The sequence below is a fragment of the Xiphias gladius genome, chromosome 14 (assembly GCF_016859285.1).
Source record: "Xiphias gladius isolate SHS-SW01 ecotype Sanya breed wild chromosome 14, ASM1685928v1, whole genome shotgun sequence".
Classification (NCBI taxonomy): domain Eukaryota; kingdom Metazoa; phylum Chordata; class Actinopteri; order Istiophoriformes; family Xiphiidae; genus Xiphias; species Xiphias gladius.
Window position 1 is genome coordinate 12,287,146 of NC_053413.1, and position 23,257 is coordinate 12,310,402.

The following is a 23,257-nucleotide window of genomic DNA, read 5'->3' on the forward strand; positions in this document are numbered from 1 at the left end:
AAATTAATGGAATTCAGCAGCCTGGCCTTAGGGACACAATGTAGGTTGTTCAGTCAGTCCACCACTTTGGTCCAGACTGAAATATCGCAACAACTTCTGGATGGATTGCCATAACATTTTGTACAGACATTCATGGTTTCCCAGAGATCCCCTGACTTATCCTTTAGCACCACCATGAGCCCATTGGACATCCTTGACCAGAGAAGGATCTGTAACTGAATAACTGACTGTAAGGCTTACAGAGGTCATGGTTAGGTGATTCTGAGTGTCTGATTAGGACTGACTGCAAGATAACACAAAAGCTATTATCAGTGACGGTGTAGTTCATTCCAGGCCACTCTCAGTCATGATCATCTCAAACAAAATTATCTTTATCCACCCACAAATAAAATCTGATGTAATCTGTATAATGTATTTTCAACTTGAAACGTTGTGACAGCTGTTGGATGGATTGCCAGATTCAGTACAGACATTCACGTCCTCCTCAGGATGAAATGTCACTTTTCATCTAGTGTGACTAGCAGGTCAAAATTTAAATTTGTCTAATACATTGGTTTATGACTAAAATGAATCAGATTCCCATCAGCCTTAGCTGTACTTTGTGGCTAATTAGCAAATTTTAGTATGCTAATGCGCTAAACTAACATGGTGAACATAGTAAACATTATACCTGCTAAACATCAGCATGTTAGCATTTACACAGTCAGCATGTTGGCTAGCTGACGTTAGCATTTCGCTCAAGTGCCACTGTGGCCAGATATTATTATTATTATTATTGTTAAATTATAAAAATCCTCTAAACTTATAAAAATATTTTTCAAGGACCTATCTTCAGTGTCCTCAGTGTTAGCTACGGCTTTGTCTTCAAACTGTGGCCTGTATTCCAGTAAAATGTCAACACACAGAATATGTAAAGATTATCTTTTGGGAACGTCCTGAGCTGAATTCTCCTTATTACTCTGAGCACAGGCCGCATGACCATCAGCAGTTTAAAAATAAATGTGACCTTGATGTTGCCGTCATTCTTTGGCAGGAGGGCATCGTGCTAATAAAATGTAGTGAGCTGCATGTACAGTATGGGTGCCGGTGAATACGAACAGAGACTGAGTATCATTGTCCCTTCGCTTTGTGTTTTGTGATACAAATTTTATCAGATTTACAGCTGAGCGTCTGTGAAGTCAATTCTGTAAAACAGATAAGCAGAGTCTGAATTGTGATGTATCATGGACAGGAACAGAGATGAGGATGAAAACAGTGGATGCAATTCTTCTGGAGAGAATATGGGAGATAACATTATGTGAGGTCCTGCTCCAGCAAACCACAGACATGAATAACCAGTAAAGTGCTATTGCTTAATGGATGGTCTCCCTGTAACAGACGGCAACTCCTGTCACGATCCATTGAATGCATTAGATAGCAGCTATTTTTGCAACATTTTTCTCTGACTCCCACTAGAAAAAGCCACGTCACATAGATCTATGACCAGCAAGTAATTATATTTCCAAAAATATTCCTCTAAAATTGAAATATGATAGAAACAAAACCCTTCAGGTGCTTCCAAAATTCAGAGTAAATGTTTTAATTCTCATGCTTTGTCAGCATTGCACTGAAGGGTTACTGTACATGCCTACATCACGCAGTGGTACATCAGCAATAAAATACATGATCCACCAGGTTCCTGAGGCTCTGTTCATCCAGAGAAAGAAAAAAAAAAACAATTTAATCTCTGTGGATGACCTCCTCACCGATTTCCATCTAAGTGAGGGAATTTCGGTTAGAAAAATCTTTTAACTGGCTGTTTGTGTGTTAGAGTTGGTGGCAAACACACAATGACACCTCACTCAGCCTCTGCAGTGAGAAACAGACACTGGAGAGCAACAAAACTGCTTATTTGGATGCTTTGCCTGCAAGCAAGCCTGCACTCCTTTGCTAATGTCTTTCCTCCTTGGGATCCTCAGGAAATCAGTGATCGTCCTCGGTGCCTGTGATCCTGGTGGTGAGAGGACTGGAAGTCATCTGTGGGGAAGTCTTTCCAGGTCCAGAGCTTCTCCGTCAGGCTGTACAAGGCCTCAAAGCTCCTGGAGACAGAAGGGAGAAGAGGAGGAGGGACATCTCGCAGTGCATCCATCGACTGCAGGGAGCGGGACGGCGCTGATGGGCAGAGGTGTGGAGGAGAGACGTGAGTGTGTGTGTGAGACAGAAAAAGAAAGTGTGTGTGCATGCCTACAGACCTTTGGTCTCTGTGTACTCTCCCTGGCTGAGTAGGCTGTAAGGGTCTGGCTGAAGATTTGCAGAAATGAGCAGAGAGAAGGAGAGGAGCAAAACCTGGACATAAATAAAGAGAGCGGGACAAAAACAGGCCAAGTGCGGAGGCCAGAGGGAAATGACAGAAAGCACGGGGAAAAGAAGAAAAGGAGTTATTAGCCATAACCTACATACAAATTCACACAAAAGATGAGCGCAGGTGCTACTCAAACATTAAATGTAAAGACAGCAGTAGTCAACAGTGGAACACAGGCAGTGATTTTTAATGATGTGCCCATATCATTAAAAATCACTGCCTGGTTTGTAGACATATAATAGACAGAGCTGAGCCTCCTCAGCTCTGGTATACCCATACCTGTACCTATTATTTAGTTGTTGCAGATTATGCTGTCTGAGCAAATTCTCAGTGGTGTAAATAAATTGTGTTATAAATCTCACCAGGATGCAGGTCCCTTTGTGTGTTGTTTTGCTGGAGCTGTTAGGGAGGAGAGCCTGTAGCCTGTTTAGCTGTTCCAGCAGAGCACTGCAATACAAATACAGACAGGAAGATGAGGGGCCACAGGTTCCTTGATATACACAGGCATCATTTTTAATGATCACTGACAACTAAAATAACAAACAGAAGAGCAGCACACGTCGGGAGAGTGTGCGTTATGCAAAACGTCTCTTGCCACGTTTTGTTTCATTTTACTGCAGCACTCTGCCAGCTAGTCAGGGAAGAAAGCAGCCTTATGAGATGGCAGGTTCTAGCCAGATATCACCGTGTTGGGCTTTAAATCTGGATGGGCTTTGTAGTCTGGCAGTTTTTAAACAGTTTACAAAGTTTTCTTGACCAGGTTGCCAGCATCTTGGGGGGGGGGGGCAACATCAATATAGATCAATGAAACACTAACAGACATAATGCAACACAACACACAACAAAGGCAAAAAGAGAAAATGAGACAACGCTCATTCAAACAGTGTAGTACCATGAAAACAAATCCAACAGAGAGATGAAACAGAAAACAAAAAGATAAACTGAGACATTAAAATATTCCAGGCAGCATTTTAAAGTTTATTTCGTTGGGTTTATTTTGTTTGTTTGAGATGAATCCCACAGTGTCAAACATATTGGTTAGTCCTCATACTAAAAGCCCCTCGTCAACCAGTTGCTGGTTAGAAATGAGTAAGCTGATTTTGTCCATGTCTGTCTGAAATCATGGACCAATTGCTTTAGAAAATTACAAAGAATTTCAAGAGGTAAATCTGCACCATTATTATTCTAAACTGCATATGTGCCATGTGAGAATGAAAAGCTTGACAGGCCTAGCAACAGTAGCTAAAGGAGGAGGGTTAAGCAAAACGTTATCGGTGGGTAAACTGACAGGACTATTTGTTTCAGTCCTTTATCAACCAAAATTACAACATTCAACATTCATTCTTCCAGCCTCTCAGATATGATAATTTGCTGCTTTTCTCTGTTTTAAATCACTGCAAATTTAATATCTTTGGGTTTTGGATTGTTGGTCTGACATGACAAGCAATTTGAAGATGTCACCTTGGGTTTAGGTAAACTGTGATGGGCGTTTTTCACTACTTTCTCTCATTTTATAAACAAAACAATTGAAAGTAATACATATATCATTCAATAATTAAAATATCATTAGTTGCAGCCCTTGTTGGCTCATTTCAGGACTCACTTGTTGGTCTCCTCCAGCTGCTGGATCTTTCTCTGAAGCTTGAAGTTGTGAGCACTACATGCAGACATCCTAAAGAACGAGAGGGAGAACAAGCAAGAGAGAAAGGAAATACAGATAAATTTAGGAAAGAAGGGTATCAAATCATACGGTGTTGGGATGTTGCATTTTGTCCCCCTCGCTTCGCTCTTTGCCAGTGTCCCTCTGCTGAGTGTTATCTCGCACCCCATTCTGTCATCCACTGACACTCACCCCCTTTCTTCTTCTGCTGTCTCCCTTTTTTCATTTATTCACTAAGAGTCACCCTTCATTATGACTCTTTGATTGAGCTGAACCACAACTGATGATGATACCCAGTTGATACACTCCGCTTGCAGCAGGCTTAATTATCAACAAATGCTGACTCTGCTAATTGGGCAACGTGACAATCTCAGAGCTCAAGCTTGAATGAAATGTCGATAGCACACCATCATATATTTAAACCTCCTTTAAGATAATTAAGGATATATGGGTATATGCACAAAGGTCTGTTTGATTTTGTTTGATTTTGAAGCCCTGGCTTAAGCACACAGTCAATTTGATATGAATTTTTTTTTAGGAGCAGGTAGATACAAAAGCTGTTGTTAGACTTAAAATATAATTAAGATTCATGGTTATTGATTCGGTTGGAAAACACCATGGTCTCTTGGTTTATAGATTACCAAACACTGATCACAACTTGTCCATCTCTGGACCAAAAACTCTCTACTCTGTTTTTTTTTTTTTTCTCCTCTCTACCGCTCTGATTTCCGATTCAACTATGGTCCACAGCACATTCACACAGTCTCAGATGTCTCCTTTATTCTGAGATGAATCAATGATGGCAAATTTTAGAGTCCAGTAGAGCAAGGATTACCATCCAAAGCTACGCATGAGTTAGATAAAGCAACCCTGGAAATACACCAGCAGTGCTTATGAATAATAAATTGTAGGGGTCTAAAAAAACAGAATAATGTGGGGGCATTGCAGACTGCCCTTTTTGAGGAGTCTTTGGTCGCATTATCTGGGGGGGGTGTGATGGATGGAAGAGCCACTGTGGGGGTGGAAGGCAGGATTACTAAATCTGGTGACAAAGGCTGGCTGGCTGTGCGGTAGGGCTCATTCTGCACAGCCAAGAGGTAGAGGACAGGAGGAGGAGGAAGATGACTAAAGTGAGCTCCATCTTGGCAAAACCTCCTACCCCTCTATTGTGAGATGCTGCAGCTGCCCCCCCCCCAAATTCACCTGCAACACAGAATGGTTTAGCTGCGCTTTTGTGAGGCTGGCTACCATACTAACTATAGTATGTTTTCTTTGCAACTGACCACAGATCAGATGCAAAAAAGAACTGAAGCAGCGCATCTGCACTGATTATGTAAAATATTCTGACTGTGCTGGAGGTCACACTCTGAGACTGTTCGATCATTATATGGAAATTCTTACCTAATTCTATTTTCTCATATTGTATAAATGTATATGTTATTCTACATGACTGAATCACCCTCTTCTATTAATCTGTGTGTTTAAGGTCACATGTTACAAGGATACAAGGGTAGTTACAATTATTTGTGTGCATAGAGCACCTCCCTCTGGAGTTTTTGATCATGTGGACATTAATCCTTATGTATGTCCTGATCTGTTTTATGTTACATACACAATACTTCTGTAACTTATTATAGTAGCAGTATTTAGCCATGCTAGCGGGATATCCCTGAGGATGGCAATGGCAGTGCTGTCAGTCAGTCCAGCTCTTTGGTCCAGACAGAAATATCTCAACAATCATTATGTGGACTGAGATGAAATGTCATACAGACAACATTCATGGTTGCCAGACAATGAATCATACTGACTTTATTGATCTTCTTGGGTTTGTGTGTTTGCATTTAGCTTAAAGCACCACTGTGTCTACGAACAGCCTCACAGAGCTACTAGCAGGGCTGTAGATCCTTAGACTTAGACTCCCTATGTTACCAACCATGTGTACATGATTTGGCTATGATGAGTGTCTAGGTGGACAGAATCATGAAGGTACAAGCATTTTACTCATCGTACTCTCAGTATACTTTCCTGTCTGTTATTGCTGTGATTTTTTTCCTTTGGCGCTGAATTCCCCAGAATTCAGTCAACTTTGTGTCCAGCTCTGTGAAGCCTTTTTCTCTTGAAACCTCATCCCAACCATGCAGCAGTTTGTTGAAGTTAATTAAGTGTATGATAAAACAGGCTCATTATAAAGTGCTTCAGAGTACAACAAATTACTTCAGATAAAAGCTTAATTTTCTAGGCCAAGTTATGCAGTGATAATATGGTGTTGAGTGAGGATGCTGAATGCATTTGGCTCCTACCTTCCCTCCAGACTATCAACATATTCCCTCTTCTTCTTTCGACTTTCTTGAGCCGAGTGTTTGTTGCGGATTTTCCGCCGGATCTTCTTCAAAACCCTCTCTTCAAACTTGTCAGGGAGATGAAACACATGGGAGGATAGGGACAAGAAAGAATAAGGAAGAAAAGGGTGAGTGAGAGGAAACTATGTTGGGGGGCTGGCAGAGGTTGTGCAACTGGGGATACAGATTTAGATTTAGATGCCTCCATGAGTGTGTGAGTGGATGTGTATGGTATGTGTGTGTGCAGTGATATCTGCCCCACATACATTTAAGTGTGTGTCTTGTTCATGTACCTTGGACAGGGGCAGTTTGCTGGGCAAGTTCACCCCTTCTTTAGCCAGAAGCATCTTCTCATCCTCATTAAGTACAAGCTCCTGCAGGGAATGCTGGGGGATTCGTTGCATCTGTGAACCAGATGGACAGAATATTCCAGTTAAAGTGACACTCTGGGTTGCTTACCCAAAGAGGACACTGGAGTGGACTCGTAGCTCATAAAATTCTGTTTATTTGATGCAAAGGGCGCTCTGTTGCTCTCAGAGTGGGCCAGCAGTGGACCATACAGTTAGCTGACACTGAACTAAATTATTTTATTCAAAACCCCTCATTGGTTAGAAATCTGACAGTTTCATTATTTCACAGAAATATTCAACCCAGTTCTTCTCTCCTTACTTTCTGTCCCAGGTTTGACAACAGCAGGTCCTTCACTGTGGGCGTCTGACTGGATGACAGAGGGGAGCTTTGGCTCATATTGAGGTAGTATGCAATTCCAAACTGCTCCTGGGGGTCATTAGATTCCCAGCCTGCAGATTGAACCGGTAAAACAAGCAACACAGCAGGTGCTGATTCACAAAATTGTCACTACATCCCATTCGAACAAAAAGCAAAATGTGCATGTTGCTGCCTGTGTCTTAAACTAGACCTCTGCGACTGCTACACCCTGCTGTTTTTTGCAATCCACCCTACAAACTGTATGTCACACTTTGATATTTGTTTGATATTTTTGTGCTGTTGCAGATCTGGTTTACTCAGTCAATTTAAAAGCATTTTTTAGCACTGAGTGGTCATCGGCATTGTAAAAGGGACAATGATTCAAAAGACTTCCCGTCAAAAGACATCTTCCTTGCGTTTTGAATGACAATTGTGCAACCTTTTATCTTTTATAAATGCTCAGAGATGGGAAAACCAAATTATTTGGTATTTGAAAGGGCCTTTAGCCTTTAGAAGCACAGGGAATAGCTCTCATTATTCTGCAACACAAAGTACAAATGGATAAATCTCACATTAAGGTCTTCGTTTTATACCTGGCTGTCCAGTGGCCTGGTTCACCTTGTTCCTATAGTTTTTGTGCATCATAACCTGACATTTGTGCTCACTGTTTCATGGTTCACTCTGTGGCTGTAAATCTCACAGATGTTTCTTGCCAGTACAAAATGCCAACGTGTAACTGCCACTGTAAATCTAGTCTTACTTAGATCAATGGAAACATCAGTTGTTTGTTGTTCATTTGGTGGCAGCTGATTCTCCAGAGGTGGAGGCTGAGGGAACGCTGTTGCGTCAAAGACTGGAAAAGCTGTGCAGGAGGATGGATGAGGGTTCTCTGTGGGATCTGTTAGGGGGTCCTCGTTGATGCCGCTGTCTGTGGTGCAGGGGGACCACAGGGGGGACGCCGGAGCCGAGGAGGAGTCACTCCCACCCAGCAGGGCATCCAGGAAGTCATCAGCAACACTTCCTTCAGGGCTCAGGGTCTGAGGAGGAATGTAAACATGAGGTATGGGATATGTGTACATTATCACATAACACTATCACTGCTGACTTAATCAAATAATCATATTCCCACACACAAACACAGACAAGAACATAAACAAAGCGCCATTCAATTTCTTCAGCCCGTTTGCCCATGACTTTTGCTCCTCATCGCTGTCAGTGATGTTTACAGCGATACAGGACGGCACATTAAAACTGTAAATGAGCTCATATACATCCTAAGATTCAGCTCAACAACACATGACCCTGGTTGAAAATACAGATCATACTCCGCAGTCAACCTTTCATGATGAGATTCAATTAATTCGTGGTTGTGATTTTGCTGTCCCATGATTGACTCCGGGGTGAACTGTGCATAATGACGATCACACTCACGTTTTGAATTGTGATAGTCCACGGTTGGTTGCTGTGGCAACCGGTGGTTTCATCTGTGTTCCTGAGCAGGAGGTCAATGAAGTCCAACCCACCATGCACCTGAAATGAACGACTACTCTGAGCGATGGGTTTAAAAACAGAGGTTTTCTCAGAGGAAAAGCTGTTTACCAGCCTGTGTGCTCTTACGGCTTGATTTTAAAAAATATGACTAATTCCTTCAGTTGGGTTGTTTCAAATTGTAGTTGCTCAGTCCCCTACTTACTTTTGACAAAGACTTCTTAAATCAATACACATCCACTTATACATTCTTTAAAAACATTGTTTTTCTTGAGGCACGCTCAGTCTGAACCATTCTCTTGAGCCGAAACCAAAAGCTGCACCTATTGTTCCGAATTGAAAATGTGTCTTACCTTGTCTGTAGTCAGTGTCATAATTCCAACTTTAAAGCAAAAATAAAAACGCAACACACAACCAGATCAAGACACTCCTCTGCCCAGCATCTAGGAGGACTAGTTGAGTCTGTTTCAAGGGACAAAGTTGAAATGCCACATGATACACCTGTATTTTACCCAACCCAGGCGATCACAGTCCACTCCAGTGTTAAGCAGACAGCTGCGAGAGCCAATCGGCACAAGAAGACTCACTGATAGATTAATTAGTCAAAGTTGCTCCGAGGTAGCCTAGAGTGATCTGTGATGTCAACATGATAAGTCAGGATTGATTCGCTGTGTGGTTTCATATTCATTTTTAGTTGAATGGGATTGATTTAGAGCGTATTTTTTATTGCCTTCAAAGGCAGCGGGTGGACAGAGTCATGCTTTAACTTCATCGGTCAATGTTAGTAGAAAACTCAGGTTTATTTGAATTGATTTTTGCCTGAACCAAACAAAACTCACTGTTTCTTTCTCCATCCACTTATGCATGGAATCAAACAGATAATTCATGATTATTATGAATAGTTATAGTTAATTATTTTTTTCTTTTTTTTTTCTCAACATTTCAAGTAGTTCCCTATCACAGAGGTTCCTAACCTAGAAACTGGGACCCCTAGAAGGGATTGCAAGCTTAATCAGAGGTTTTGCCGTAATGACACAAGGGAAACAAAGAGGAACCAGAAAAACATATTCATGCTACATGAGTATTTTTAGCCATGCTAGCAGCATGGCTCTATGGATGCCAGTGTTCATCTGTGTTGGTTGGTTGGTCCACCACTTTGGTCCAGACTGAGATATCTCACCTACTGGATGGATTGCAATAACATTTTGTACACTAATTCATGTTCCGACAGAAAGGAATTATCCCCTAAAGGGGAACTTCACCAATCTTACACATCACAGTCCTACTGCGTATGTGAAAAAGCTGGATAAAGCCTTTTGTGGCCCCACAGGGATCTGCGCGAAATCTGGTACGTTGCCTCGAGTGATGTCTGTAGCCCGCAAATGGTTCGAGGCTACATTAGCTGCTACTGGCGTAACGCACCAGAATCTCTGTCCGAGCTGTCTCATTGGGTTGCAGTGTGGGTAAGGTGCTCGCCAGGTTAAAATTAGGTTTTTAACTTTTCATAATTAGAATCATCATCACGTCAAAATTTCACTCTATGAGTGATACTGCAAATACCTGCAAAACTAAAGACATTCCTGTTAGCCTCAGCTATTCTGTGTGTTTAGTGCTCATTAGCAAAACCAAGATGTTGAACATGGTCAGCATTATACCTGCTAAACATCAGCATGTTAGCAACATCATTGTGAGCATGTTACCATGCTGACATTAGCCTTTCCCTAAAAGAAATGCTTTGCCTAAGTATAGCCTCACAGAATTGCTAGCATGGCTCGTGCTATTCTTAAGTCCTGTTAGTCTAAATATGATTTTCCTCTATTCTTTGCTGAGAAAAGATCACTTTTTGGTTCAGATGGTCCCAATCATCAATGGGGGGTCCTCAGCAGGCATTGCTTTGTTTTAAATGCACATGAGCAAAAAAAGTAGGGAATAACAAACCTATCGCACTTATTAGCGAGACCTTTTCTAAAACTGAACTCATTCTAAATTAAAGTCAAATTTTCTCAAAATTGGTCCAAGTGGCCTTTTTGGGGAAAACTTTCCCTCAGTTTCTTTGTGTCTATTATAGAGGCACTTGTTATTGTTCAGTTTTCCATCTATTAAGAAAGCTGAACAATGTCATTGTTATTTTGATTTTTTTTATAGCAGAATGACCACACCACACCACACCTCGCTGTTTCTTATCTTTATTGCCATAATTAGGAGCATCTGTTTCGTGCTGTTTCTAAGCATACACACCATAAAGCAAAGGAATTACATAATATGTCCTCGCAGCAGTACTGCAAAAGGAACATGCACAGTTGCAAGGATGTATCTAACTACTATCACAGTGGAGGAAGAGATTCTTTCAGTTGCAGAGATATTACTGTGTACTTGGGTTCAGTTCAGAAAAATAGAATCAACAATCTGCCTTATAGTTTCCATCATGAAAATCAAAAGCTTCCATCACTGCCTTGGCTGAAAGCACTGTGTGTCACTCTGACAAAAGAAACTCAGCCTTATACGTATGTCTGAAAGCCAAATTTTCTTTTCAGATAATTTGACATAATTTGATAATAATGACATATTTTCTTTTTTTTTTTGTTTTTTTTGTACATTTCTTTTCTATGATCCATTGTTGCGCTTACTAAACCACTCAAGTGTCAGAGTGGAGAGGGACATGAGTATGAGGGAAGACAGAAAAGGTGATCTCATGTCACAAAGGTCCCGGGTCAGATTCAGACCTGGGGTTTATGTGCCACACAGCGGAGATCATTGAGAGTCATTCTCTGTATATATTATAAAAACAGGAATATTCTTTCTCACCTTTCTGATTGTGTGACAGGCGTGTCACACAATGTGAATAGATCAAACCCTCCGAAGCAGCTCTGATCTTTGATTTCAGCGTTTTGTGGAGACAGACATTCATTTTACAGCTCTTGTGGGCTTTTCAGAGAGACTTTACAGAAGGGAAATGTAATTCAAGAATCTCTGATGTTCATAAGGTTATAATATGTCAGAAAAAAGTTCAAGGTTATTTAAATGAATTCTTGTGGTGCTGGTGTGAGTTATGGTTTCACTGATTCACTTTGGACCATGCACGATAGATTCATTTCCATCTTATTTTTTTAAAATCAGACAGTGTGGCCCCTGCATGAACCCCTTCCGATCACTATCCTTTAGTCTTTGGAGCACTTGGCTCTTCAGTGTATTTCTTTCATTAAAATCCACTAATCTATGACAGAGAGGCCAGTATTATCAGTACTGTAATACACCTAATTACATAGCAGCAGCGCTCTTATATCTTTATTGTTGTTCTAGCTTCAGATTAGAACGTTTCAAAGTACATGCAGATGTTATCTAACCAGAACATTTTTTAAGCACATCTCTGGATACCAAGAATAGGTGGCCGCTCAGTACAGATAACTGCAGTGTTATTACATATGCTATCATACTGTAAATCCATATTATCATGTCCATTTGATGAATCTTACTGAGGGTCAAGAAAGGTTACATCCACTCATGGGTATGTTTACGATTAAAGGAGAGGATATAAAGGTATATTCTTGGGAGCGATTTCACAAAATAACATGACATGTACCATGAAATAACAGTCAAGCAGCTGAATTCAACTTCACTAACTTTATTACACCTGCACATATACATATGAGTGCAACTCAAGTCCAACAGGCTGAGCTGTCCTCAGAAAAGAGAAAAGAGACCTGGTGGGGTCACAGCTACTGAGATCAACCCAGATATATTTTTTCTTTCATCCATAGGACAGGAGAGAAGCAGAGAACATGCTCTAAGCACATGGTGTTATCCCCCCACCAGCAGTGAAATGCATGTCAAATGGCTCTTATCTGGAGCTCAGTGATAGCCCTGATCTGCACAAAATGATTCAATACCTGCAGCTTGTGAGAAATTCCCACTGTGTCACACAAATAAGAGAAATGAAAGCAATTCTGGGCTGTGTGGATGGAAATTGGTTCCTCATATTTGGTGCACTTGTCAACCGGTAAAGCCCTAAATTCAGCTTCAGGACATGAAGATTAAAGACACAAGTAGGTGCCAACACAATATGGTAGCAGCTCAGCACCTGTTATTATTTCCTATCATTCTTTAACATCATAAACATGAGATAATCTCCGCAAGTCTCTCTATCACCTCTTAGTTACAAGCGTCATGTAATTAGTTTCTTGACAGTGAGACCGGTGTGGAATGTAAAGATACAAGTGGGACTTTTTTTGGTCGGCTCTCACAGTTCTTTAAAGAGGTTGACCTGTAGTTACCCCATTCTTCATTTTAAGTCTAAATTTAGGTAATTGTTTGCAGGGAACGTGTGCAAAATATATCCACAGTATTGCTTACAAGTAGGTTATAAAACATTTGATAGTATAATTCTACAGTTTTGATTTAATTTTACATTTTATATCTATTCTGATCTTCTCTTCTTCTTCTGTTAAATTTAGGAGCCAATTCTATCTTTTTCCAAACCCTTTTGTGGCGATTGAAGGGAGCAGATTTCTCCCCTTTCGGTGTTTACAAAAGCTAATTTTCATTTGATGAGCAGAGCGACAGGCAACATCCTGCAGGGGGAAGCTTCAAGGAGACACAAGCTGTACAAAAAATATAAGACATCTATGTTATGCCATAAAACCGGCACTATTTTTATCTACTTGAGTTACTGCAGACACCTGGAAACAGATTGCATCTTCTCCAAGCATGACTGTTTTAGTAGGTTAGTTCCACTGGTGGAAACGTGACACAGTGCGCGTTGGTATTGCAATGAAATGAAAAATATCAGCATCAGTTGAAATGGCCACAAAAATGATAGATGTTTGTCTTTCACCACAAGCTTTAATATCTTTCCTCTCTTCATAAAAGGTTGTATTTTTTTTTTTCTCCTAAATTTTAAGTTGGGTTGCTTGTTCTGGTTGAGCTTGGAGAGAAAAAAAAAGACAGTACCACTTTCAAATAAGGCATAGTTTATACAGGGTTTATAAGCTGTAATTAATGGGTTTTTCATACTTAAAAATTAGGTACTGCTTCATCGATCAGTTATAAGTCGGTATTAATTGCAAACGGGGGGTTTCCAGGTAATACAGCACTCCATTTTGCTAGGTTTTATCCTCCTCCAGCATTGCTTGCTTTCTCTCTCCTCTTAAATTCGTCCAGGCAATTTAACCAATTGCCTTCTGGAAAAGAGCCAAAGAACTTCTGGGCAAGAATCCATCCATTAACACCATATGAACATTTTTTTTCTACTGTAGAAAGAGAGAAACCCAATGAAAATTAGTTATTCACAGTTTTCATGAAATACAGTACCTTTTTTGAATTTCTCCCCTAGGTTTAATAAAGTCTTGTCTACCGTTGTTTTTTTCCGCTGAAGTAAATCGCCATTACAGGTACACCTCTGCTCTCGTGTGGGCCCATTATATGCCTGCAATGGTGCATCAATGAAGAATGTATTTTTCATTGCACAGCTGTATTTCTCCTTGGAGTCCACTGGGGTAATAGGAAACATCCAATTACCCCTCACATACACGTGTGTGCATGTTCATATGAATGCAATCACGATAGCACGGGTACAACAGCTGGTTTACTCTGCTAGCCCTGATCCCACTCTCATGTCAGTGTCCCATTTTAGATTCGCTCCACTTCCCTGAGATGCTTTGTCCGGCTCTGCCCTCAGCTGGCAGAGGACTGCTGCAACATCCTGAAACGGCACAGCTTCTCTCTTCCACTGCCTTAAATGCTATGGCGTTGCTCCGAGTGGAAGACCTTTTTTGACTAATTTCACCTGGTAAAATGTCATCAACACAAAGACGGATGTGTTCATTTTGCTCCCCTCCTCTCAGATACATTTATTAAACTAATGTCTTATGCAAAAGCCATGTAGTAATAATAATAAAAAAGCACTGGAAAACAGACAAATACAACCAAATATCATTTAAACTATCAGCATTTTCCCTGTTAAGAATTCTCCTACAGAGGAAGTTTAAAGTACAGTAATTTTTGTTTTTAAATATTTGTATATAATTGATGAGTGTAGGTGTGCATCTCCTGGACTAAATATTTGCAGCTCAGCCCTTGAGTCGTACTGTGGACAGTGCTGCAGGACTTCCTCCTCACACGCGCACAAACAGAAGCCCCAGAAATCCGACCTGAGACCAGGCTGCGGCGCAGCAGCGCCCCCTGCTGCTGCGGCCTCTGTCCTGCACCGTTACACGGCAGCCGCAGCACCAGCAGCAGCAGCAGCAGCAGCAGCGTCTCTCCTGTCGCCACCGGGACTGCCTGTCCTCAGAGGCAGCGTTTCCAGCAATAAACCGTCACACACGAAGACCGACGACCCGCAGACAAAATGGTGAGTCGATGACGGCCGTACATGTGCTCACAACTGTGTAGTTAAACGGCGAAAAAGACGGGGCTGTCCACCGAATAACCTTCATGTATAGTTATAACGGTTTCGGCGCAACAAGCTGCAACGCAGCCTGTCAGGTGTGCGTCAGTGCGTGTGTGTGTGTGTGTGTGTGTGAAATGGATGCCGATACCTGGTGATATGCTGGGTGTTAGGTGATCAGATGAAGGCTGCGCCTGTTATCTGTTGTAACATACGCAGCAGCCAGCTGATAAAGCAGGGCTGTGGCCTTTACTGCACGGCCCGCTCTGCCTCTCTGACGTCCATGGCAAAGCCTTTAATATCACGCTGCTGTCTAACACCCTCGCGGCGAATCCTGTTAGCACTGTAAGTTGTAGATCTGCATTAGATTGCGTCAATCTATTTAATCTAAGAGGCGACAAAAAAATATATATATATATTTTTAGGTCCAGGCCTACGACAAGACGTCAGAGACAGAGAGCTGCAGTGCGTTTCGTTTCAGGGCTGACAGTGGTGGATGGCTTAAAATGGCTTAAAAACGAAATACTACCATGATATCAAAGGGTTCGGGTGTGTCAGGGAATTGTTATGCAAGATGAATGATAAATTAACATGCCAGAATTATGTTAAATAACACAGTTTTGCATTTGTTTTTCTTTCCTGTCAGTAAGTAATTTCATAATAGGTCTACTAAAGCCCACATAGGCCTATGGTGGTTTTTTTTAAAATATGTTTTTCTGCCACAGTCTGAGATAAACATTTCACAAAAAGCCCTCGTGATCTTAAAAAAATGCCTTAATCTCCTCTGAATTTATGCACACATCCCATTTATTACAAAAATGTGAGGCCTCACTTCTATCATACTTTGTGATCTTAGGTGACTGCCCCCCCTCGTATATTACATATTAAATAATAAGCTAGGTGATTAAACCCCCTTAATCATTAATGTAAGGGCAGACTAAGCAACTTACAGTGCATATGTTTGGCCTGTTAATTAGGAATTAAATCCTTCTTTTCACTTATTTTATGTACATTTCAGCTTAATCTTTATATTAACATTTTAAGAGTAATTTAAGGTCTAAAATGAAGACATTCTGTTCCTTTGTGATTTGTAAAATGGTGTGGCTTGACCCATTCAGCTGCAGCGTGTGAGTGGTGACTCCATAATTCCTAATCTTGTTGTCCTGGTCAGAAACCAGAAGTTAAACTCTTTATGTGGTGCCCACACTCCTCCTGGTCAGGCTGATGGATTCAGTTTCAAACATGTCTTTCTTTTTATAACTCTACTTGGAACGACTGCAGAGATCTGTTAGTGGACATTAATAAATACACAGATATGATGAATAAAATGAACCTCTGCTGGTTGTACATGGATGAATATAACCCCGCCTGAACCCCCAACTCCCCCCACCAGGTGAACTTCACTGTGGATCAGATCCGTGCCATCATGGACAAGAAGTCCAACATCAGGAACATGTCTGTGATTGCCCACGTGGATCATGGCAAGTCCACGCTGACTGACTCGCTGGTGTCCAAGGCGGGCATCATTGCTTCGTCCCGTGCCGGAGAGACCCGTTTCACAGACACGCGCAAAGACGAGCAGGAGCGCTGCATCACCATCAAATCGACGTATGTGGTTCAGAAGAGTGGGCTTAGCAACAAGCTCTGTGTTTCTGTGCAACCTATGAAAGGTTGTTGAACATTGTGTGTTCATGTGAGACCCCATTGCCCATAGTAAGACAGGGCCTTTATTTTTAAAATCCACCTGTTGTTTTGTTCCAGTCAGCAGCTTACTGAAAGGAACAACTACAGCAATTAGATTACAGAAAGAAGAAACTTACTGTAACCGTAACACAACCTAGTTATTGATAGGACACGCTTAAATGCATCCCCAGTTTCTGGCCTGACAGTATTTGGTTTTAGCCACTTGTGGCTGTCATTTCTACTTTCTGAACGGCTGCTAGCTGTGCTGTTTGGCTTGTCTCCTAATTTGGTACATTCCAGAGTGCATGATAGATGGATTCGTGGTCACAACATTTGTTTTGTTTTCAGGTTGTTAGTAGAATTGTTATCGAGTGAGTAGGACAGTCTCAACATTAAGTAAGGCAGAACAAATGTTTGTCCCAGGAAATACTTATTCCAGCCATGTTTATGTCCCATCTTTTAGTATGTTCCTTTATTTAAGTTTTTTCAAAGATGTTTAGAGAAGGCACTTTGCATTTTCAAAAATCCACCCAAGAGGTTTCTGTCTAAAACCAGTAAGTGTACCAGCACTGGCATTGCATTACTAAATATTCACTGAACTTTTTCCAGTCAGATGAAGTGATAGTGATAGGCAAACAGTGAATACATCCCCAAACCTTTTACTGTTTCCCCTCTGTAATCAGGGCCATCTCCATGTATTACGAGCTTGGAGAGAACGACTTGGCGTTTATCAAGCAGAGTAAAGATGGAAATGGCTTCCTCATCAACCTGATTGATTCTCCGGGTCACGTTGACTTCTCCTCTGAGGTCACTGCTGCCCTCAGGGTAACTGATGGAGCCCTGGTGGTGGTGGACTGCGTCTCAGGTGATTACATAATTTGTCACACATTTGCATCCCTATCCCACAAACACACACACACACACACACATATACACTCACGCGTTTCACCCAGACTCATCTGTTTGTTTCCTCTGCCAGGTGTGTGTGTGCAGACTGAGACTGTACTGCGGCAAGCCATCGCTGAGCGCATCAAACCGGTTCTCATGATGAACAAGATGGACCGGGCTCTGCTTGAGCTGCAGCTGGAGCCGGATGAGCTCTTCCAGACCTTCCAGCGTATTGTGGAGAACGTCAACGTCATTATCTCCACCTATGGAGAGGATGAGGGGGGACCCATGGGGAACATCATGGTATGGCATATGCACCGCACACACTCATTTATGCACTAGATTGGCTTGAAAATGTTACATTTATACATTTAAAATAGCACGTTTTATTTTGGATCACAAATACTGGACTTTTTTACCTCAGATTGACCCTGTTATCGGTACAGTCGGATTCGGCTCTGGCCTCCACGGGTGGGCCTTCACCTTAAAGCAGTTTGCTGAGATGTATGTGGCAAAGTTCACTGCTAAAGGAGACGCTCAGCTGGGACCAGTAGAGAGGTCTAAGAAAGTGGAAGACATGATGAAGAAACTGTGGGGAGAGAGGTAAACATGAATGCATTAACATAAAAGAGTAAATTAGCACAAGGCTGCAAAGCAGTGTTTCACTGCCCTCTCTGATTTGCATCAGTGATGCTGGTTGTGGTCGGAAATGTTGCACCCAATAGTGAGTTACTGTGTACAGACTATGCCCATGAGTACGCGTCTACATCACTGCAGCCATAAGTAAAACCACTGGAGCGCACAAAAGACAAGATTTTCAGCTTCAGTGTTACGTTGCTCTTTAAAATGTTCTTGCAGCTGTCAGGAAATTATAATGATATTTAGCAGCTACATATTGTACAATTAATAAAACAAGATGATGATCAACATGAAAACCTGATATTTGAGGGTCATGGGGTTATTGAATATTATATGCTTCTTCCAGATATTTTGATCCAAATGCCGGCAAATTCAGTAAGACTGCCACCGGTCCCGATGGTCAGAAACTTCCTCGCACCTTTTGCCAGCTTGTTTTGGACCCCATCTTTAAGGTGAATGAGAATACACTACAATGAAGCTGCAGTTTAATAACAGCTTAATTTATCTGATGAATAATATGCATTTTGTGTGTCTCTATGTTAGTAAAAATACTAAGCCCCTCCATTTCTGACCTTGGAGCCTCCTGGTAGCATAAAAATACACTGTGGAGAGCAGCAGTTGGATACAACCTGGGAGACTAAGATGAATGAGCTAAAACCAACACATAGACTGCACCAGGTTTCATCAGTAATGTTTAATCTTTCTGCAAACAAAAAGTGTTGTCATCATAATAATTTGAAAAATCCTATAAATAAAAACTGAATTCACAAGGCCTTTAAAAAAGTAAAGGATGAAAAATGTCCTTTTTTTCCCCTCTCTCACTGTCCTTGTTAGGTGTTTGATGCCATCATGAATTTCAAAAAGGACGAGACAGCCAAACTAATTGAGAAGCTGGACGTCAAACTGGACTCGGAGGACAAGGAGAAGGAGGGGAAGCCCCTGCTGAAGGCTGTGATGCGTCGCTGGCTGCCTGCTGGCGAGGCCCTGCTCCAGATGATCACCATCCACCTGCCCTCCCCCGTCACTGCACAGAAATACCGCTGTGAGCTGCTCTATGAAGGGCCTGGAGATGACGAGGCTGCCATGGGTCAGTAGAACATTTTCACAGCACCACACACCTTCACCCTGAGGAGAAGACATCATTCTTACCGTATTCTCTCTGCTCAGGTATTAAGAACTGTGATCCCAAGGCTCCTCTGATAATGTACATTTCCAAGATGGTCCCAACCAGCGACAAGGGTCGTTTCTACGCCTTCGGCCGTGTGTTCTCTGGATGTGTGTCCACTGGCCTGAAGGTACGCATCATGGGGCCAAACTTCACCCCTGGCAAGAAAGAGGACCTCTACATCAAACCCATCCAGAGGTGAGCATGTTTTGTTTAGAATCTACATAGCGGTCTGAGATGGTTAAAGGACAAAGAAAGGGGCTTCTCTTCTCCCCCACGTGTTTTTATTTGTTGTCAACTTTTTATCTACACATCGCTCTTCTCTTCCATCCAGGACCATTCTGATGATGGGCCGGTATGTGGAGCCTATTGAAGATGTCCCATGTGGCAACATCGTGGGTCTCGTTGGAGTAGACCAGTTCCTTGTTAAGACAGGGACCATTACCACTTATGAACAAGTAGTGTATTGCTTTTTTTTTTTCTCCTGTATGGACATATGCTGTAGTTTAAATGCTAGTGCACCACATAGTGGTGCATTCGTTTTTTACACTGAGTTATTGCTTCCTGTTGGCAAAATTCATCCTGTTACAACAACACAAAAGGAAAACTCTGTCAACTCTGTGACTCTGTCCACAGGCCCACAACATGAGGGTGATGAAGTTCAGTGTGAGCCCTGTGGTCAGAGTTGCTGTGGAGGCCAAGAACCCCGCTGACCTACCAAAACTGGTGGAGGGCCTGAAGCGCCTGGCCAAGTCTGACCCCATGGTGCAGTGCATCATTGAGGAGTCCGGGGAGCACATTATCGCTGGAGCAGGAGAGCTGCACCTGGAGATCTGCCTGAAAGACCTGGAGGAGGACCACGCCTGCATTCCACTGAAGGTGAGGCAGCCAGAACAGAGGAATGGAGATTTTTCTGTAAGATACTGGCCGGGTGCAGAACAAGTCACTGTCATGAAGTTAAATTAAAAATGAATGTAAAATGATTTATTTACATGAGACTAACCCATTCCATCAAGTGAAAAACACATCAAGCTTCTTCACTCGTTTGTTGAATATTTGTTGTAAAAAAACGGCATCTCATGCAAATAAAAACTCGTTTCTAGAGACTGTCCACAAAAAAGACGATGGATTCCCTCAACAAATTCACGCACAACGGCTTCATTAAAGGACAAAATCGTCAAAACTTCTCATGGCTACGTTATGTAATAAATACCATAGTTTATAGATATTTGGTATGAGGTGAGACTTGACCTTTGTAAAAAGACATAATCTGAGTGTGTTCAAAAATTTGAGGGTGTTACATGTCCTTAGTTTTCCTTTGATGCTTGCAAACTAGAGGAATGTAAAGCTATGGGAAGTAAGTCACATTTGAACACAGGTTAATCGTCATGACAGCGCAGGTAGGAAAATAAGAGCCAAGACCCAGCAGATCGCTGCTAAGACCTAAAGTGAATTCATATGATCCTGACATTGTTGCACTACCAACCATACTCTTAATTCTGACTTCCTCTCCCTTAATCTCTTTCCAGAAATCAGACCCGGTCGTGTCTTACAGAGAGACAGTGACGGAAGAGTCAGACCAGATGTGTCTTTCCAAGTCCCCAAACAAGCACAATCGTCTCTTCATGAAGTCTCGTCCTTTCCCGGACGGCCTAGCTGAAGATATCGAGAAGGGGGAGGTCTCCGCTCGGCAGGAGCTCAAGGCTCGTGCTCGCTACCTCGCCGACAAGTATGAGTGGGAGGTGACAGAAGCCAGGAAGATCTGGTGCTTCGGTCCAGATGGGACTGGGCCCAACCTGCTGATAGATATGACAAAGGGAGTTCAGTACCTCAACGAGATCAAAGACAGCGTGGTGGCTGGTTTCCAGTGGGCAACTAAAGAGGTGGGAGGCAATTAATTTTTGACTCCAGTTACATTTTAAATTAGTAGCTGTGTGTAATCAGATGTGTTTGTGATACTCCATGCTGTGTAACTGCTTAAAAGCTTGTACTCGCATACTCCTGAGAACAATGTTGCAGTCGCTGTCCTCCTCCTGCAGGGTGCTCTGTGTGAGGAGAACATGCGCGCAATTCGCTTTGACATTCATGACGTGACACTGCACGCGGACGCCATCCACCGTGGTGGAGGACAGATCATTCCCACAGCCCGTAGGGTCCTGTATGCCTGCCAGCTCACCGCTCAGCCACGGCTCATGGAGCCTGTCTACCTGGTGGAAATACAGGTACATATGGTGGTGCATTACCTCCAATACAAAGTGAAAAAACCAAGATTGTTAAAACCCAGTCTGTTCTGTAAAACTATAAATCTGATTGTCACGTTTTGCAAGTATAATCCAATTATTAACCTACATGTCTACATACTGTAGACTACATATGACTGTTCTTGTGTATTTTGACAAACAGAGAAACATTCCACACAAAGCCCTTTTAGCTTATAATTCCCTTTTTTTTTTTAAAAAGGGATGGAAAATGTCAGGAATTTTTACTCAAAAGTTTACAATTTTACAAAACTAATGTAGATTTACTTCACACTGCATGTCTGACTGCTGTGTGCCTCTCGTCCATACAGTGCCCTGAGCAGGTGGTCGGTGGGATCTATGGTGTGTTGAACAGGAAACGAGGTCACGTGTTTGAGGAATCCCAAGTGATGGGCACTCCCATGTTTGTGGTGAAAGCCTACCTGCCTGTCAATGAGTCCTTTGGTGAGTGTGTGTGCTTCAGTCTGTGTATCTTTATTTAGGGACCTAACTCTTACTCCTAGAGTTTTGTCATAAATATTGTATGAGCACTCATATCGGAAGGCGTCATGAGTTAAAAAAGCCTTGGGTGAAGGAGAGACTACTACAAAGGTCTAAAGATTAAATTGGATCTTTGAAGTGTTCGTACGTGAATATCCATATCAGTGTTTTTAATTATAATTATAACTTGGAAATGGTGTCAAGAAGGTCCCAGCTCATCTGTAACTCAGCTACAAATATTTTCAAAGGGATGATTGATGTATAAAATTTTCCAGAGGGCGCTGAAACATGTTCATACATACTGAGATTCAGTCCAGCTGCATGTGCGTCAAAGTCACTTCCTTGGCAGACAAGGATGTTCGACAATTTGAAAAACTTTTATTTATCTGTATTTATTTCCTCCAGGGTTCACAGCTGACCTGCGCAGTAACACTGGAGGCCAGGCCTTCCCTCAATGTGTGTTTGACCACTGGCAGATTCTCCAGGGAGACCCCAACGACCCCGCCAGCAGACCCTGCCAAGTTATCGCTGAAATTAGGAAACGCAAAGGTCTGAAAGAGGGCATCCCCGCCCTCGACAACTACTTGGACAAACTTTAAACACTGACCCTGGATTAAAAAAAAATACCAAATTAATCTCTAAACCCTACCCTGTGGGCACTTTAAAATCTTTGCACAGTTTTAAAGGTACATTGCACAAATTGTTTTGACTTTGAGTCCAGAGCAGAAACAGATCTTAAGCTTTCGTTGTAGGCTAGTGGAAGCAATGACGCTTTTTTCATTTCACAGCTACAGTACACCAAGTGCCTAGGGCAAGGGTTTTGGGGAACAATTGGATTAAAGCAGTTGTATTATGAATTCTTTGTTTCTTCTATTCTGCCACATCACCCCCTTTTCACCCCACTCATCTGCCAGGATGGGCCTGTACAGTGCACTGTGATACCGCTGCAATAATGCATATTTAAATGGATCATGGCCAGATAAAACCATGGAAATCACATTTAGGTGTTACAGAAGTCAAACTCCCTGGATTGCACCTTTTGTTTAGTGGATGTAATAAATAAAAACATTGATCTCGTGATGAAAATGTGACTCCTGAAGTTCTGTTATCGCTCTGGTCAGCCGGTAGAAATTAAAGAAATAGTTTGACATTTTGGGAAATAATTTGGGGCAGGAATTCGTTATTGGGCCCCTATTGACCCCCAATATATTATGGCAGTGTCATTA

The 23,257-nt window shown here is 42.0% G+C and overlaps 3 protein-coding genes across 3 annotated transcripts in view; 2 read left to right on the forward strand and 1 right to left on the reverse strand.

Moving 5' to 3' along the window:
* sirt6 (sirtuin 6) overlaps positions 1 to 7,991 on the forward strand; it is a 29,644-nt gene extending 21,653 nt beyond the window's left edge. The window contains 3 exon segments of the mRNA XM_040143053.1: positions 1,959 to 2,179; positions 7,022 to 7,093; positions 7,855 to 7,991. The gene's annotated coding sequence lies outside the window, so the exon portion shown is untranslated.
* On the reverse strand, positions 1,652 to 8,992 carry LOC120798641 (cyclic AMP-responsive element-binding protein 3-like protein 3-B). Its single transcript, XM_040143070.1, has 10 exons — positions 8,890 to 8,992; positions 8,480 to 8,578; positions 7,809 to 8,085; positions 7,010 to 7,140; positions 6,634 to 6,744; positions 6,302 to 6,408; positions 3,945 to 4,013; positions 2,704 to 2,788; positions 2,232 to 2,325; positions 1,652 to 2,151 (listed from the first exon to the last, which is right to left on the reverse strand). The coding sequence occupies exons 1-10, from the start codon at positions 8,908 to 8,910 to the stop codon at positions 1,955 to 1,957; spliced, it is 1,191 nt and encodes a 396-aa protein (XP_039999004.1). The 5' UTR covers positions 8,911 to 8,992; the 3' UTR covers positions 1,652 to 1,954.
* Positions 8,993 to 14,765: 5,773 nt separating this feature from the next.
* Positions 14,766 to 23,106, forward strand: LOC120798617 (elongation factor 2). The gene is made up of 14 exons (XM_040143035.1): positions 14,766 to 14,882; positions 16,312 to 16,526; positions 17,285 to 17,466; positions 17,581 to 17,792; positions 17,914 to 18,092; positions 18,475 to 18,580; positions 18,963 to 19,215; positions 19,296 to 19,491; positions 19,628 to 19,751; positions 19,930 to 20,172; positions 20,823 to 21,176; positions 21,333 to 21,515; positions 21,863 to 21,995; positions 22,437 to 23,106. Exons 1-14 carry the CDS (start codon positions 14,880 to 14,882, stop codon positions 22,628 to 22,630), a joined length of 2,577 nt encoding a protein of 858 aa, XP_039998969.1. The 5' UTR covers positions 14,766 to 14,879; the 3' UTR covers positions 22,631 to 23,106.
* The last annotated feature ends 151 nt before the right edge of the window (positions 23,107 to 23,257 follow it).